The following is a 15223-nucleotide window of genomic DNA, read 5'->3' on the forward strand; positions in this document are numbered from 1 at the left end:
CTTGCCCTGAGCAGCTTAAAACCCAAAGATGACTTGATGCTGGGGAAAAGGAAGGAAGAGAGGGAGGGAAGTCGGGAGCTGTACAAAGCAAGGCCACAGAGCAAGCGGACAGTGCTCCCAGTGTGTCCTTACCTGCCAGGGGCTGGCTGAGTTCGCCTGCACTTTACCCTTCGCTGAGGCTTCCAGAGGTAAACCTCTGTCCCCTTTGTAGAGTTTCGGTTTAAATGGAGAATCTTTCTCTTTACCTTTTGATCCTTTAGGCCGCCCTGCTTGCTTCTTCTTGGATTTGCCATCCCCCTTCACACCCAGTAGTGGATGGACTTCTGCAGGAGGACAGACACCCATGAAACACAGTCCATGCCACACCGGTCCCACAGCCCAACCAGACCTTCGAGTGCAGGGTATTGCTCTTTATGGCCCACATCACTAATCTAAGAAAAAAATGGGCTATTATTTTAAAACTACAAAAGAATGGCTACTAAAGTGACCAAAAGGCGTACACACACAGTCCCTATGGTTTATACCAAACCATAGCAACTTCAAATTGAAGAAGTTAAAATACCCACTCATTCTAAGTCAATCAAACCTGAGAGGAGTTGTGTGGGAAATGAACACACATGGGCTTAGCGATCAAAAAACAATGAACGACCAGGGCAAGAGTCTGACTCTACCGTTGTCTGTGAGAACTAGGCCAAGTTATGCAGCTCCAGCTCAATTTCTCCCCTTTGTAAAGCAAGAATAATAAAATACTCGCAGGGTTGATGGAAGCATGAGCAGTGGTATAGAAACTATACCTTGCTGCCTGGAATAAAGTACACACCAGAGATTATACAGTTGGATAATTAGCTGATCTACCGTTAGCTGTAAGAGAAAAAAAAATGGAAGATGTCTAATGCTAACACCACCCCGGCCCTAGCCAATCATTGCAACACATGGTAATAAAAGCTCCCAATCCCACTGGGTAAGTGGGAAGGAAGAAAAGACCGTGCAGGACTGACTGGCACTTTCCCAGGCAGCAAAACCACTCTCTGGGAAAAACAGAAAGATGAACAGTTCAAGGAAACAAGTTCTACGTCATGTATCAGAAGACTAAGTCTGACATCTTTGGCAAGGTAATGGAGGGCAGAATGTCCCCATTTTAAAAGAAGTGAACACAAATGCAATCATCACAGAACTGTGAAATAATACAGAAAAGGACTCATGGGAAAACTCCTTTAAAGTAAAAATGGCTCAAATAGGAAATGACTTATTTGTGCCCAAGAATATAAATTACTGTACATAGGCATTGGAATAAAGAGGCAGCTCTTACCATCATTTGGCACTCCTTGGAGTTCTATATTGGTCGTTTTAGGTTTCTTCTTTGGTGGCTGGGACCCATCTGCTGAAGACTGCCTCTTCTTCTCTGAACTAGCCCCTTCATCCATCAAGGAGGTTGGGACTGCATCCGGTGGGGGGCCATATGGATTCTCTTCAGGGTCTTCTACCTCAGGGGCAATGGGTAAATACAACAGAGCCTTTGAATCTTCCAGCTCTTCATCACTATTTGGAACAGGACCAGACAAGGGATTGGAAAAAAGAGGAGATAGTTGCTTAAACCACAAGCCCTTCAGCCTTTCCTCTAGTGCCTATATTCAGTACACACAACAGTTACAGACCTAGACTTTAAGAAAGCTGAGGTGAAGGAAGAAACTGGGGAACAGGACAGTGGGCCCATGACCACAAATAGACTAGTTCATTTCATTACTGCAGTTTCTTCCTTCTTCCCTCCCTCCCTCCCTCCCTCCCTCCCTCCCTCCTTCCTTCCTTCCTTCCTTCCTTCCTTCCTTCCTTCCTTTCTTTTTCCTTTTGTCTCTGAGACAGGGTTTCTCTATGTAGTCCTGGCTGTCCTGGAACTCACTCTATAGACCAGGCTGACCTCAAACTCAGGAGATTCACCTGCCTCTGCCTCTTGAGTGTTGGGATTAAAGGTGAAGGCTACCATGCCTGATTTTATTTCAGTTTCTTAAACTCCCCATCACATTTTGTTCAGCAAAGGACTGTGTGCTATTCCACGACTAAGCAGCTGGAAGTGAAGGGACAGCTGGGGGGACTGGGCAGTGCACAAGAGACAGGAACTACAGCAAGCCTTCCAAGCCACTCACCTGCTACAGAAGGCAGCAATGGGGTCCACGCTGGTGACATCTACTTCCTCGTCTTCAGCAGCATCAGCCCCTGTAGGACAGACATGGGAGAGGTTTGAAAAGAAATGGAAAACTACTTTTTGCCTCAGAGTAAAAGGTTCACAAAACATAATCTAAGACTACCAAAACCATCTAAAATGCTCTGCATCCATGGAGGTATTCCTAAAACCCAAAAGGGGAGCAGTTTTCAAGCTGGAGAGATCTAACTTCAATCCTGATTCCCTAATTCTCAGCACCATGAAGTGGTCCAGGTGTCAGAGATCTGGCCATTAATTACAGTGCCATAATAATCATTCACATATTCTCTCTCCCTCTGTCTCATACACACACACACACACACACACACACACACACACACACACACACACACACTGTACAAAGTTTTGTGCTGGAAATCACGAAGATAAATCAAATCTCAAGGCAGTGGCGATGCGCACATGTAATCTCAGCACTGGGAAGGTTGACAGAGAAAGACTGGAAGTTTGTGCTACATAAGGAGACTTTTGTCTTCAAACAGCAACAAAAAAGTCAGAATCTTTATTTTCAAGGAGTTCCTATTCAGAAATTTGGAAGATGAGAGACAACTAAGGTCATAACAAGAAAAAACTTCAGGGTTCTTCTTATGAATTATTTGTATGAATTATTCCATTTCTCCTCTACAATGCAAAGAAGTGGGTGCTACCTTTACTCCACTTTAGAGATGAAGGATTCAAGCTGAAGTATTCTGCCCAAAGCTGTCTGGTATCAGAGCTCATGCTCTTGACCTTTCTCCAACTGACGAAGATGTAACAGAAAACACGACCCAAGCTGAGCCTGAGTGCATCTCTGTGCTTTGCAGGGTGCTGTATGCAAATCCTCATTTAATCATCTGTGACTCATGAGGAGACACAGATGAAATGTCAAGAGCTGCTCGAGCATTGGCGATGCCTATGTGAACCCTTTAGAACATAAATTAAGACTCCTCGAGCACTGTGGTAATTACATATGCTTAAGGAAGAAGGCAGCAGACAAAGCACAAAAATTCAGTTACAACACGCAGTAAGAACTTTTGGAAACAGCGCCCACAGTCGAGAGGCATTACCTGTTTGCTCAGGCTCACTCTTATCCTCATCCTCAATATCAAACTCTGATTCTCTTTCCTCATACTCTACATTTTCGTCCAACTCTTTGAAATCTGGTGCAAATGCACTCCAGTTTTCCTACGACAAGACAGATAAGTCACCACATGAAAAATCAGTAACAATGTAAGTTCTGACAACTTATATTCAGCATGAAACAGACTAAGCATTCTAAGATTCAATTTGGGATAAGAAAATAAAATCTTAGCTATCTGTTTGCAATCTTGATGTATTTTCCATATAAATATTTTAAGTTATTAACTGCATTTCTTTTTTAAGTTATTAACTGCATTTCTTTCCTAAATAACTACATCCTTTAATCTTTTTTAAGTGTACTGCACAAAGGTAGTTTAAAAGTGTTCACTAATATACAATAAACTATGCTGAAAATAAGAAAAGCAAAATAATGTTAAAAGGTTGCAAAAAGTGTATATACATGGAAACAAAGTTGGAAACCCACTCAGGACTAAGAATGTCCCTCTGAAGTGAAGTGAAACTAAATATAATGAACTTAATTAGGTTGCAAGGATCAGATGCAAAACAAAGCAATTAAAGTAGTATTTAGTTTACTCTGCATAAAGAATTTTTGACAAAAAGAAATATTTAGTTTCAAAGCAAATCAACCAGAAAAATACTTACTACTTGATTTTGGGCCCAAATGGACACCACTCCACTGGAAATAGAAGCTATGATAGGTCGAACTGGATGCCACTAAATTGTAATGTAAGAGAGAGAAGAATTGTCAGAACAGACTTAAGCCATTCTGCAGTGTGTGCGCAGCCAAAGCAATACACTGCTCTACTTACAGCCACATCCAGCAGGAGTTCTCCCCTGGTCCCATGCAAGATCTTCACCAGGTTGCCAATGCTCTTCTCCCAGATATACAGTGCATGCTGCCGGGCAGAGCCCGCCACTATGTATTCCCCATCCCCAGAGAAGCAACATTTTTTCCATGGGGTCCTAAAAGACAAAGAACATCCCCAAAAGAAACTGGAAAAAGAGCCCAGGGAAGGTCAGTTATATCCTCTCCTGGCAACACCACCTACCTATTCACCAAGTCCTGCAGTTTCTGCATAGGCTCAGGCTCTCCATCCCTTCCACACGTTAAAATCTCTCTGCCATCATAAACTCTGATGATTCGATCTGCTGTGTTAATTAGAAAGCAACTACAGAAAGGAGAGAGATTACCGACCAGTCAGACGTCTGTCCCTGTTAACAATTTCTATCACTACTACTTAGACCAGCACCACAGACCAACTAGTTAGCTGGAGAGAAACTGAGAATGGCCAAGATTCAATGCTTATGTATCTTCTTGTCACTCCAAACCAGTCAAGTGAAAATATATGTGCTTTATCCTGTGCACCCCCAAACCTCATGTCAATATCGTCTGGACTTCACTGAGATCCCAAGACCTGAACCAAAGTCAGCCTGCTCAATTCACAAGTTTGTAATGTGTAATATTCAATAATTAAATACTGCACTTATCTAGCCAATGGTCATTAATGAGTCCATAAGCTAAATGTGTATTTTTCAGTTATGTTTATGTGTTTGGAGAGAGGATGCACGTGCTACAGCACACTTATGGAGGTCAGGATACAACCTGGAAGTCAGTCCTCTCCCTCCACCACAGGTCCTGGGGATTCACTCAGATCATCAGGTTTGGTAACACGCTTCTTTACCTGCTGAGCCAGTTCTCTGGCCTTAAATGTGCTATTTTTAAATAGCTAACTTTTGATTATAATGACAACAGATATTTGTTTAAAATATGTTTTCATCATTTTCTTACAGTCTCTATGTACTTGACTACTTTTAATAGTAAATTCTTTTGAAATTATAATTACATCACTTTCCCCCTTCCCTTTCCTCCCTGGAACCCCTCCCATGCAACCCTCTCCTCCTGTTCTCTCAAAGTCATGGCTTCTTTTTCTTTCTTTGTTTTTTACATGACTTAATTATTCTTGACTCAAGAGCAATCTGAGTGTCTGGGCTGTGGGTTCAGTGGTAGAGTGTTTGCCTAGCATGCAGGCAACTCCAAGTTCAAAATCCAGACATACCAAGCACTTTGAAGGGGAATGTACCCCAAACACTAGGAATGTTCCTAAAAGGAAGAGCGCTACTGCTGACTGACATGCCATGTTTTCTTGTTTCTGTCACTCTATCCATGTCTTACAAACTTAAGTGGATGCTGGAGTTATTCACTTATCACACTTTAAGTGCATGCTCAAGACTGAAGGGCATTTTCTTAATTAGTGATTGATAGGGAGGGCCCAGCCCATGTGGGTGCTGCCATCCCTGGAGTGGTAACACTGGGTTCTCCAAGAAAGCAGGCTGAGCAAGCCATGGAGAGCAAGCCAGTCAGCAGCACCCTCCATGGCCTCTGCGTCAGCCCCTGCCTCCAGGCCGTGCCCTGCGTGAGTTCCTGCCCTCACTGCTTTTGATGATGAGCTGTGATATAGAACTGTGAGTGAAATAAATCTTTTCCTCCCTGAGTTGCTCTTGGTCATGGTGTTTCATCACAAAGTAACTTTAATTAAGACAGGCTGACATATTTGGGACCGGGGATGTACCTCAGTTTTAGAGCCCTAGCATGAGGGAGGCCCTGGGGTTCTCTCTCCCTAGCACTGCTAAAAATAAATAAGCCAAATATTTAAAATTTTTACTCAGTGCTATGTACCAGGCATTTGGATTCTAAGCAACAACACTTAAACATCTTTTCTGTAAAAGAACTGCCTTGTAACCTTCCAACAACAAAGATGTGACTACTAGTTCAATAAGGGAAATTGTATGAGCCTAAGAACCAGACAGTGAGAGATTTTAACAGCTTTAATAAATTTTATAAATTACATACACTATAAATATTATTATTTACATTCCATTCACTTGAAAAAACCAAACTAAAGAAAATCAAAGACATCACTGGATATGGTAGTGCCGTTCTGTAATCTCTGCACTCAGGAGGCTGAGGTGGGAAGACCACAAGATCTAGGCCTGCCTGAGCTACGTGGTGAGATTCTGTTACAAAAACCAATACAAAACTCCACGCAGGCAGACAGGGCCTCACTCACCTCCCCTTCCGGGCAAACTCAATGGACTTAATGGCTGTGGTATTGCTTGTTCCCGTTGTGACTCGGAAGGAAGCAACAAGATCCTGAGAGTCTGTTTTCAGGACCAAGATCTAAAGTTTACAGAACAAAAATTAAAAAGTAAATATTCTGATGACTACTAGTAATTAGACCTGACTTGTTTTTAAATTGTGCAGACACCTAGTAAAAATATATATTTAATCTTATTAACTGATACTATGTTTTACAGAGTCTTAATCATCTACTCTTAACATTATCCACAACAGCCAACAGGTGGAAACCACCCCAGAATCCTCAGACAGATAAATAGGTAAAATGTGGCATATATACACAATGATTAAACTTTGAAGATGAGGGAAATTCTGACACACAGTACAACACAGTTACCTTGAGGACACAATGCTGTATGAGATATAGTAGTTGTAAATAGGAAAATACAGTATTATTCCATTTCCATAAAGTGTTTACAGTGGTCAAATTCAGCAACAGGAAACAGAATGGCGGCTGCCAGGGAATGGGGACAGCCTCTCTGACAGCTGTTCAGTTTGCAAGATAAAGGAGGTCTGCAGAGGATGGTGATGAGTCCCACCATGTTCTGAGTGACCGCTGAGCTTAACATTTAAAATGTTGAAAAGGATAAAATTTGTGTGCATCTTCTTTATTTATTCCTTTTTGTGCTGGGGATCGAACCCAGGACCTCACACTGGAGGCAAGCACTCTACAGCTGTTAATATGTATCTTAACCACAATTTTTAAAAACACTGCTACTGGAAGAAACACCTACAATGTACTACCCCCCAAAAGTCTGCACCTCCAAACATCCCAAGTTTAACAAGAAGGAAAAAGGAGAACGGATAGTCTCAGTGCTGGCCTGAACTATACTGTTTCTCTGTGTGCATGTGCATGCGTGTGATGTTTATACTAGGTTTCAAACATCTAGATACTAAGACATTTTCAACAGCATGTTCTAGTTAATGACTTCGAAATATTATTCTCTTCATTACCACTACCAGTCAAGAACTTCTGTCCTTTCCTGGCTTTTTTCTGGCGCTGGGGATTAACGCCACAGCCTCTTCTTGTGTACAGGGCACTCACTCACAGCTAAGTGATAGCCCAGCCTTCTTTTCTTTCTCTCAGTGTCTTGAGATAAGCCTCGCCGTGTAGCCCAAAGCTAGCCTGGATCTCACTATTTAATTCACTGTCCTCAAACCTGGAGTGACCCTCCTACCTCTGCTTTCCAAGTGCTGGAAGAATTACAAGATAACCTGCCACACTGTCTCCATCCGTATCTAAATCACATAATCTAATTCAAAGTATAGAAATTATATTAATAGCATGAAAGAAAACTTAGCTACATATCAGTTCAGACATTATTCCCGGGATAAAAGAAACCTAAAGTAGAAGTGAGCACGAGCCAAGGCAGATGCCCAGCCTTTTTTTGCTAACCTCAGAGCTTACCTTGCCTTTTGCATTCCCTGTATAAATATACTCCCCTCGCCTATCAAAAGAAGCCACCACGTTCAAATCGGAGTCGTCATCTACCGGCAGAACAACATGTTTGGAATCTGAAAGGGTCAACATGACAGGAGCAGATTTCATGGGACACACGAGAACCTTGTTCCTGTTTAAAAATATGAACACATGTTGGCTACTGCTTTGGTATAAGCAGATGGAGCCCCTGTCCTTTTCCCCAATCCCTGCCCACTCCTTCACTGGCTCTCCCAGCTCCAGCAAATGTGAAATGGTGAAATCATATGACATCTACACTCCTAATTATCAGACTCAAAGAATGACAGCAATCTTGACAAATAAAATGTGATCACTAAAAATATTTAGTAAACCAGTAAGATACTAAATAAAGTAAAAACAAAATACTGATTTTTAATTATGTTAACAGATATATGTGTATGTGAATCATATATGGCCTGGGCTTGAAGCACATATAATGAGCATCATACTTACAGAGAAAGAGACTATGAGAGATCCTCAAGAAATGAAAAGCTGTGTCTGAGCAATGGAATACTGGGCAACTTTTCCTTAAACATGGTCTTAATATTAAATTGTTTCCTCATACTAAAGTATTCTAAAGAGTCAAGGCCAGGGCCCACTCATTACATTATTCCCACCTTTGGTCATTTCCAAAGTGTCAATATTGATCTGTTACAATCTCCTGTACAATATACAATATATTCAGTAGAACCAACCTAGACAGAAAAATTATTTTATATAGGTTTGAAAAGGTGTGTTTGCCTCTTAAAAAGTTGTCAGAGCCCAGAGCTAATCCACTCAGAATGAGATCCCACCCTAGGAAAGGAATATCTTAAACATACTGATCTCGAGGATGATATTGGACTTTTAAGATGGGTGAAGGGAATCGAAACCTCTGGTCGCAATCGCCTGAAAGAACATCCCACTGTGACACTATGTTATCTGTAGAAGCACTCACGAGCTTATGACCATCTCGACTCCAACTAGGGGAAAAAACAGAGGTGAATTTAGCACACGGTTTAAGGTAAAGTATATATACCACTATTATGGATAAAACGTTGACCTAATTGCACAGGTCAACATTTTTAAAAGTATAGCCAGGGTTGGGGATTTAGCTCACTGGTAGAGAGCTTGCCTAGCAAGTGCAAGGCCCTGGGTTCAATCCTCAGCTCCAAAAAAAAAAAAAAAAAAAAAAAAAAAAGTATAGCCTAATTTGTAACAAACCTTCTCATTATATACCCAGGCTGACTTTGAACTCACAATCCTCCTGCCTCTATTTCCCAAGTGCTGGGATTATAGGTATGTGCCACCATGCCTGGCTCTTGTACTATCTTTAAATATATAGCAATGGTACTATTTCAAAATAACACTATGGTCAGCACCCAAAATAACAGACTTGAGCATCTTAGTTAAATCCCCAAATCAGTCAACCTTTAAGACCATGAAACATAAAAAGGGCTTGGGGGGATTTCAGGGATGAAGTCCATCTGAATTTCCTACAGCCTTCCATCATAGCATCTGTTGTCTGGATTTCTAGAGGTCTTATATAATAAAAACCCAGAGCCAGATATTGGGGTAAATGCTGAAAGATCAGAGAGACAAAGGAACAAACCACTGTCACGTCTCACCTCTAGGACTCCTCAGCCTGAAAAGGCTTCAGTTCCTGTCTCCTCACCCTTATATACCTTTCTCCACCCAGCCATCACTTCCTTCCTAGTGCTGGGACTAAAGGCGTGTGCTTCCCAAGCAAAGGCATGAGATCTCCAGTGCTGGGATTAAAGGTGTGTGCCACCACTGCCTGGCCTCAATGTTTAATCTAGTGGCTGGCTCTGTCTTTGATCCTCAAGCAAGCTTTATTTGATACACAATATATCACTACAAGTACCAACAAGAGACAAATATGCTACCTCAAAATAATTAAAGCACCTGCAATCCTAGCACTCAGGAACTGGGGGAAGGGAATCATGAGTTCAAGGACAGCCTGGGCTACAGACCAAAACTGTTTCAAAATCAAAAACAATAAAAATTAAGAAATGAGCTGAGCAGTGGTAAAAGCCTTTAATCCCAGCACTCAGGAGGCAGAAGCATGCAGATGTCTGTGAGTTCGAGGCCAGCCTGCGATATAGAGTGAGTTCCAGGATAGGCACCAAAACTACACAGAGAAACCCTGTCTCAATAACCAACCCCCCCCCAAAAAAAAGAAAGAAAAAAAATTAAGAAATGAATAGTCACTTCTTAAATGCAGGTATATAGACATTCTGTTACACAAAGATTGAAAGGTAGACTGACTAGAGACAGCAGAGCATAGAGGATGACTCAAGACTGAACTCTCTGGATCTTCTTTCTGCCTCAGATATGCATGCTGGCTGAGCGAAGAAGTCAACAACTGGGTAAAGCCAACAGTTACGCACAATCCTCCTCTTCTTTCCCCACCCAAGACAAGCCCCAGAGAAAAACCTGCACCCCTCTGTCCTCATCAGTAAGGTCTGGACAGACAGACTTCTACCCTGACCTCACTCTATTAAGTTATTTGTGCCTCATTAGGGGTGCTGTCAGAGAGCTGAGTGGAAACTGCTTCATTATCGAGATCTGCCCACCACAGTGCCTGTGGAGGCCAAACAGGGCGTTTTGTCCTTCCCAAACAAGATGATGTCAGCAGAGACCCATGGAGTCTCTACTTTCAACCCTACCAGCAGCCTCTGCAAAGGTGTAAAGAAAAAACATAAAGGAACTTGCGAACTGAAAATATAATAACAAAGTAAAAATTCAGTATAGGAATCCAGCAGTCAATGGAGCAGAGGAAAGATAAGAACCAGTAAGCTGGAAGAGTAAAAGCTACTAAACATGGATAACAGATTTAAAAATTTAAAGTGGGTGGGAGGAATACAGCCTCAGGGATCAGACAGACAACAACAAATAATTTAATAGCCATTGACTAGCCATGTCATCAGAGTCCTACAAAGAACAAAGTGTGGCTTTAAAGTATTTGAAGAAACAACAGCTAAATCTCTCCAAATATACCAAAAAACAAAAAAAAAAAAAAAACCCAAAACCAAAAAAAAAAAAAAAAAAAAAAAAATCCTTCCCGACTAAAACAAGTGACCGAAATCAAACAATATACGTCAAAGGAACTATCCAGGAGCTGGGGATGAGCTTAGCTGGTGGAGATCTTGCTTGGCATTCCTAGTACTGTGCAAACCAGGCACAGGGACACACACTGTAATCTCAGCATTTGGGAGAGAAGAGGAGGATTGGAAGTTCAAGGTCATCCATGACTATTTTAAGGCCAGCCTAAGCACACAAGGCCATAACAGCAGGCATGAGAACCTTCTTTTGAGTTGTTGGTTAGGGCTGCCCAAAAGACTCCCATCAAGGGACTTTCTCCCTGCAACAGATGGAGACCATTACAGAAAGCCACAACCAATCAAATGCAGCGTAGTGGAGCCCAGTCCTGACTGATCCATCTACAACACATCTCCTGTACATAAGGTTTGAGGGAGCATTGTGGAAGATGGGGTAGGAAGAGTTTAAGAACCAGAGGAACAGGAAGTATGCTGTGAGACTGTGTCTCCTCGGAATGTCAGAAGCCACACCCATAAAGTTTCACCAATATAACTACAACATGGATGGGTAAAAGCTCTCAGGCCTCAACCATAGACAGTGAACTACAGGCAACCAAGGAAGGCTAAGAACAAAAATCTTCCCCAGGAAAGAGCACAACAAATGGTTATCAAATACCAAATGGTCAGCCCAGAAAACATACATTCAAATAACATTACATGGATTGGATTGAGCAGGTTGTATTTATATATTTAGGAATATATACATATATGTGTGCGCGCGCACACACACACACACACACACACACACACACACACACACACACACACACGCGCACACGCGCACACATACCCCAACCCAAAAATTAAAGAAAAAGAGGCCATGAATTTTAAAGAGAGCAAGGGATGGTCTGAAGGGAGGAATAGGAAGGAGTAAATGATGTAACTATAACATCAAAAAAATTTAATAAGATTAAAAATAAAAAATTCCAAAATACAAACATGTTGAATGCAGAAACATCCTCAATCTTAAATCTTAAAATTGGTAACAGGAAAATGGCACCTCATCTATAGAAAAATAGGAACATAAAGATAACAGTTTCTCATAAAAACTACAGAGGTCAGGAGTCAGGCATGGTGGCACACCCCTTTAATCCCAGCACTTCTAAGGCAGAGACAGGAGGATCTCTCTGAGTGGAAAACCATTCTGGTCTACATAGAGAAGGAAAGCCTGGGCTATGGAGAGAGACCCTGTCTCACAAATAACAAGAGGATAAACCAAGTTCTCTAAATGGAAAGAAAAAGAGAAAATAGAATCTTAGGACACTATAGGTTTGTCTTGTGCCAGTTACAATGTATGCAGAGGAAATGTATAAGATAATTACATTTTACATGGGGGGGGGGCAGCAAGGGAAAGAAGGCCAGGGCTCTATACTTTATCTGAATTGCTGCCAAGTTAGCCCTGGGATATTTTAGACTGTGGTTAATCAGTTGTGTAACATTGTATCTAGTAACCACTAGAAGGTACACAAAGAACACTGTAAGTCAATCAATACAAAACCCTAAATTTGTTCAAGTAACCCACAGAAGGTCATCAGAGAAAGGAAATATAGAAGGAGCACAGAGGGAAAACAAAAACTGTGGAATGAAAAATGCTTGTTACTGGAGAATTTAGCAGCCAACACAAGAGGAGACGCTCACAATCAGACCTCTGCTCACACCTAGGCATGACTTAACTTTCTAGCTGTGTGGTCTTAGGGAAGTGTACGGTTTTTCTGGGCTTCAGTTCCTCATCTATGATAAGAAGGATAAAGTCTTTACTTACAGAGGACTACTGAGACAATTAGAGTTAATATATATATTGTTTGTAATCCAATGCCTGGCATGTAAGGAGTGTTCAGAAAATATTCAGTCATTTGTATGAGAGATGAGGTAAATGTATTCCTAGACTCCGGAGACAAATAATGGCAGAAATAAGCTAAGGATTTAACTATGAGGGACTAAGGTCAGGTCTACAATAACTGCAATTAACCCTGGGCCTCCATACACATATGTATACGGGTGCACGCACGCACGCGTACACGTACATGTACACACACACACACACACACACACACACACACACACACACACACATACACACACACACACACGAGGCCATACACATGCAAACATACCTATATACAAGCACATTTTAAAAAAAGGAAAAAAAATCATGGACCTGAGGTATTTATATAACTCAGTAGTAAAGTACCCAGAATGTATAAGTTCCTGGGCTCAATCTCCAATACCACAAAAAAATAAAGTAAATAAAATAAAAATTCCTTACCACAAAGAACAGACTGGATGGATGTGTGCACTAATGATTTTAGCAATGCCTCTTGTCAAGAAGTCCCAAATAACAATTCGGCCATCGTTACAGCCAACTGCAAGCAGTGTGCCCCACCTGTTAAAGGTGCACGTCAGGGCCATGCTAATGCAATCCAAAGTTCCATCAGCTTCCTAGAAGACAAATGCAAACGTGTACAAAAGGGCTCTCCGTCATGAATGACAATGCACACAAAAGTATCTCTGCAAGTGTTCTTACACCTTTTGAATTGGTTAAAATGAACAAATAATTATAAGCACTAACCAAAACCTTTTGGAAACAGTGATGATCAATCTCTTACACAAACTTTCGGGAGGTCAACGGACAAAGTGTTATGGAGGTAACTACAAGAGTTCTTTGATTACAGAAAAATATAAAAGCTATGAAGCAGCCTGTGTGACCGACATTAAGGAAATTACATTATTTTCCATCAATGTCAAGCTTTAATAAATACCCACCATGAAGCACAGGAAATGTACAAATGCACAATTACACATGGTCATCATTATTATGATGTAAATACATTCATCAAAACTTGCAAAGCATACACAAAAAAGTTCCTGTATCAATGCTGGAAGTATTTATTTAAAAGTCCTTCCATTAAAGTTGTGAATATTATTTTTTCCTTTTAAAGAAAAATGAACACTGCCAGGCGGTGGTGGCACACACCTTTAACACCAGTACTTGGGAGGCAGAGGTTGGTGGATCACTGAGTTCAATGACAGCCTGGCCTACAGAGTAAGTTCCAGGACAGTCAGGGCTACACAGTGAAACCTTGTCTCAAACAAACAAACAAACAAAAACGAATCTTAAGATTTAAAAAATTACTGTGAGATTTCCAGCCCAAACTGCATGTTACCTGTTGTTCCAAGTTAAACAGTTCATTTTACCACAGCAGTATATGGATGTGTATGTCTCACATTTGGTTATTTGTCATTAAACAAATACAAGGCAGTTACCATTTTCCACATATTACAGCAAAACTAAACTCACCTCTGGATAGTTCTGCCCAAAGGACTCTGCAACAAGGCAAAGAAAGAAAGTGGATGAAACATAGGCACACTCAAGGGCCCACACGGCCCACGAACAGTACACAGCTCATTGGCCTTTCCAGGCACCCATGCGCTCACACTACTCAGCACCACAGGGGATGGCATATGCTTTTTAAACTCCTGTCACCGTCTCATGAGCATACAGGAAGATATTCCAAGGCTGTGAAATCTTAACAAAGTGAGTGCAGAAGCAGATGTGAATCCAACCACCTTCTATAGAGGCAAACACTAAAGAGACTTGTCGAAATGCATTGGCCTTTCCTCTCACTCATGTTTGTTTGTTTTCCAAAGCCCCAGGAAGTGGAAAGCTAGGGATCCTAACCGTGAGCTGTAACACTCAGGACAGATGAACAAACAGTCCAAAGTGTCACCTGGTGCAATTTGGAGGTGTACCAAGGGGCAGACAGACAGACTACAGGTAGCGTCTGAAGAGCTAAAGGCAGGAGCTGAGTCCGTGAAGAACACAAGCCCTGGAGGCTAGAGTCAAGAGAGCCAGCACAGGCACAGCCCAGGGTCCTAAGACAGAGCCAGGAGCTGCTGTGTGCTAGTGCGCTGAGCCCAGAGCCATAAGCTCCCGCTTCAGCACCTGAGCAACAAGCCTCTGGCTCTGAAATCTGGAGCCATAAACCTTAAGCTCTCCAGCATTAGAATATAAAACTGTGAGACTGGAACAGTCGTGAGCCACCAGAATGTAGCAGGGTCACCAACTGTCCTCACTGCCTATCTAGGATTTCTGTCTTACAAAACCAAAGGACCCCCAGCCAGTTGCTTGTAACGCATTCAATTATGAAAGAAGGGAATGAAAGCAAATGCTGAAATGTATCAAGGAAAGTGTTCTTGAAAACTGTGTTTAAAGTTACTAAAGCAGAACATGT

At 41.6% G+C, this 15223-nt stretch overlaps 1 protein-coding gene across 1 annotated transcript in view; it reads right to left on the reverse strand.

Moving 5' to 3' along the window:
• Rbbp5 (RB binding protein 5, histone lysine methyltransferase complex subunit) overlaps window positions 1–15223 on the reverse strand; it is a 29671-nt gene that overhangs the window by 8104 nt on the left and 6344 nt on the right. The window contains 13 exon segments of the mRNA XM_036202133.1: window positions 133–156; window positions 159–323; window positions 1310–1539; window positions 2142–2211; window positions 3262–3379; window positions 3938–4009; window positions 4105–4258; window positions 4345–4464; window positions 6364–6473; window positions 7840–8002; window positions 8712–8852; window positions 13258–13430; window positions 14290–14315. Coding sequence (XP_036058026.1) covers window positions 133–156; window positions 159–323; window positions 1310–1539; window positions 2142–2211; window positions 3262–3379; window positions 3938–4009; window positions 4105–4258; window positions 4345–4464; window positions 6364–6473; window positions 7840–8002; window positions 8712–8852; window positions 13258–13430; window positions 14290–14315 — 1566 coding nt within the window.

The sequence above is a fragment of the Onychomys torridus genome, chromosome 11 (genome assembly GCF_903995425.1).
Source record: "Onychomys torridus chromosome 11, mOncTor1.1, whole genome shotgun sequence".
Lineage (NCBI taxonomy): Eukaryota > Metazoa > Chordata > Mammalia > Rodentia > Cricetidae > Onychomys > Onychomys torridus.